Source organism: Mandrillus leucophaeus, unplaced genomic scaffold (assembly GCF_000951045.1).
Source record: "Mandrillus leucophaeus isolate KB7577 unplaced genomic scaffold, Mleu.le_1.0 Scaffold141, whole genome shotgun sequence".
Lineage (NCBI taxonomy): Eukaryota > Metazoa > Chordata > Mammalia > Primates > Cercopithecidae > Mandrillus > Mandrillus leucophaeus.
In genome coordinates, this window is record NW_012101377.1 from 2,021,699 (window position 1) to 2,023,975 (window position 2,277).

The 2,277-nt window shown below is 53.8% G+C and overlaps 1 protein-coding gene across 2 annotated transcripts in view; it reads left to right on the forward strand.

Annotated features, from left to right (window-relative positions):
• Window positions 1-483: 483 nt before the first annotated feature.
• KPNA6 (karyopherin alpha 6 (importin alpha 7)) overlaps window positions 484-2,277 on the forward strand; it is a 70,582-nt gene continuing 68,788 nt past the window's right edge. The window contains exon 1 of one of the 2 annotated variants that reach the window (XM_011974036.1): window positions 484-596. In XM_011974036.1, coding sequence (XP_011829426.1) covers window positions 593-596 — 4 coding nt within the window. In that variant the 5' untranslated portion in view covers window positions 484-592. Of the gene's footprint in view, window positions 597-749; window positions 957-2,277 lie in introns of those variants that run through there. The other variant, XM_011974037.1, reaches the window with a different exon arrangement.

The following is a 2,277-nucleotide window of genomic DNA, read 5'->3' on the forward strand; positions in this document are numbered from 1 at the left end:
GTTCGAGACCAGCCTGGCCAACATGGTGAAACCCCCATCTCTAGTAAAAATACAAAAATTAGCCAGGCGTGGTGGCAGGCACCTGTAATCCCAGCTACTCGGGGGCCGAGGCAGGAGAATCGCTTGAACCCGGGAGGCAGAGTTTGCAGTGAGCCGAGATCGCGCCATCGCACTCCAGCCTGGGGGACAAGAGCGAGACTTCGTGTCAAAAAAAAAGGGGGGGGGATAAGCTTCCGGGAGGAAAAAGTTCAGGGGAAAGAAATTTCACGATTAAAAAAAAAGAAATAGTAGCAGAAACAACTGGGAACTCCTAGACACACTTAACTTTCGTAGGTATCCCTCCCAGTCTCCTCCCAGCCACTCCTTTCGTATTTCATTTCCACTCCCCACCTTTAGTGGCTGCGGTCTCTTTAAGTGCGCACTTTCGGTGTAATGATAGGCGGTTGGGCCAATAACGCGTTTCGTCCTGGAGTTAAGTGGTTTGTCCCTTTCGAGCTGCCGTCCTTCAGGTCTGCCATATTGTCTACTGAAAGCTGCCGCTGAAGCTGCCGTCGCTGCCGCCGCCGCCGCCAAGTGAGCGAGCGGAGCCGCGATGGGTGAGTGAGGAAACCAGGCAGTAGGGTTCTTGGGCTCAGGGAGTGTCGGGGCCTGGGATTTGGCGAGAGCCTGTCTCCGGTCTGCGGAAGATGTCTGCATCCCCTCTAGCTAGGTCTGAGTGGAAAAGTCAGGCCGGGAGTGCTCCTCTTGCCAGTTTTGGGCCGAGCTAGGGCCCGCGCTAGGAGCAGTCTTTTGATGCTGGTTCCGGGGACACCTTGGCACGCCTGGAGCCCCCCACATGGTGGCCTCGGACAGGAGCCCACGTGTTCCTGGGAGATAGAAAGGGGCCTACTCTCTGCCCTGCGCCCAGACTGGGGCTGGGGGACGGGCTCCCGGCGGCAGGCCTGGGCGGCGCTAAGGTAGCTTTCTCCTGGCTTGTGTTTGGCCGACGCGCGTCTTGACTGGATTCAGTGGCTCCCCTGAACTCAGGGAAGTCCTACCTACGTAGCGGGGTGGAGTCCTCTGGTGAGGGGACGCCAGGCGATCCAGCACCAGGCCAGTAAGCATGGGCAGCCAGGCCGAGGGCAGCTTGCACCGCTGAAGGCCGGGAGAACGGAATCAAGGCGGAAATAGTGTGGTTCGGTTGGGCTCATAGTGGCATCCCTTGTGATGGTAGAACACCAAAGGCCAAGTCCTCTTGGCCATCTTTAGGTTGGGGACTTTAGGTTCTGGGCTGGCCCTGGTAAGGAGAAAAGGAGCGACCTGTTGATCTTTCTGAGGGCACTTCGGCTGGCAAGGCCTCTGTTCAGAGAGAATACCATGGCGAAGTCTTTGGATTTAGAGACAACCAACAGTGGTAATTCCTCTACAGCAGTAAAAACTGAAATTTGCTAAGCTCTTTTTACGTGCGGGCATTGTTCTGATTGGTTTACATGTCTTGTTTTGCTTAATTTGTACAACCTAAGGAAATAGATGCTACCATTGTTGCTATTTTACAGATGTGGAAACTGAGCTTTAGAGAGGTAAAGTAACTTAGCCAAGGTCATATACAGTGGCTAAACCGGGGTGAACACTCCCAAACCTAGTTTGTAACTGCTGTTTGTTGTTGTTGATAGAGTCTTGCTCTGTCGCCCAGGCTGGAGTGCAGTGGCGCAATCTCACAACCTCCTGCCTCCCGGGTTCAAGCGATTCTCCTGCCTCAACCTCCCGAGTAGCTGGGATTACAGGCACCCACCACCACGCCCGGCTAATTTTTGTGGTTTTTTTGGTAGAGACAGAGTTTCGCCGTGTTGGCCAGGCTGGTCTCGAACCCCTGACCACAAGTGATCGGTCCGCCTCGGCCTCCCAAAGTGCTGGGATTACAGGTGTGAGCCACTGCGCCCGCGCCCGGCCTTTTTTTTTTTTTTAAATGACCTGGCCCTCTAGTGGTTGGACTGGGAGAAAGGGGGAAAAAACTTTTAACCCTAGGCAAAGTTGTAAATGTCTTTGGGGTTTTTGTTTTGTTTTGTTTTTGTTTGTTTTTTGTTTTTGCATGTGGGCCCACTTTGAAATCTTTTTATTTATTTATTGTTTTTGTTTTTGTTTTTGTTTTTTTGAGACGGAGTCTCGCGCTGTCGCCCAGGCTGGAGTACAGTGGCCGGATCTCAGCTCACTGCAAGCTCCGCCCCCTGGGTTCACGCTATTCTCCTGCCTCAGCCTCCCGAGTAGCTGGGACTACAGGCGCTGCCACCTCGCCCGGCT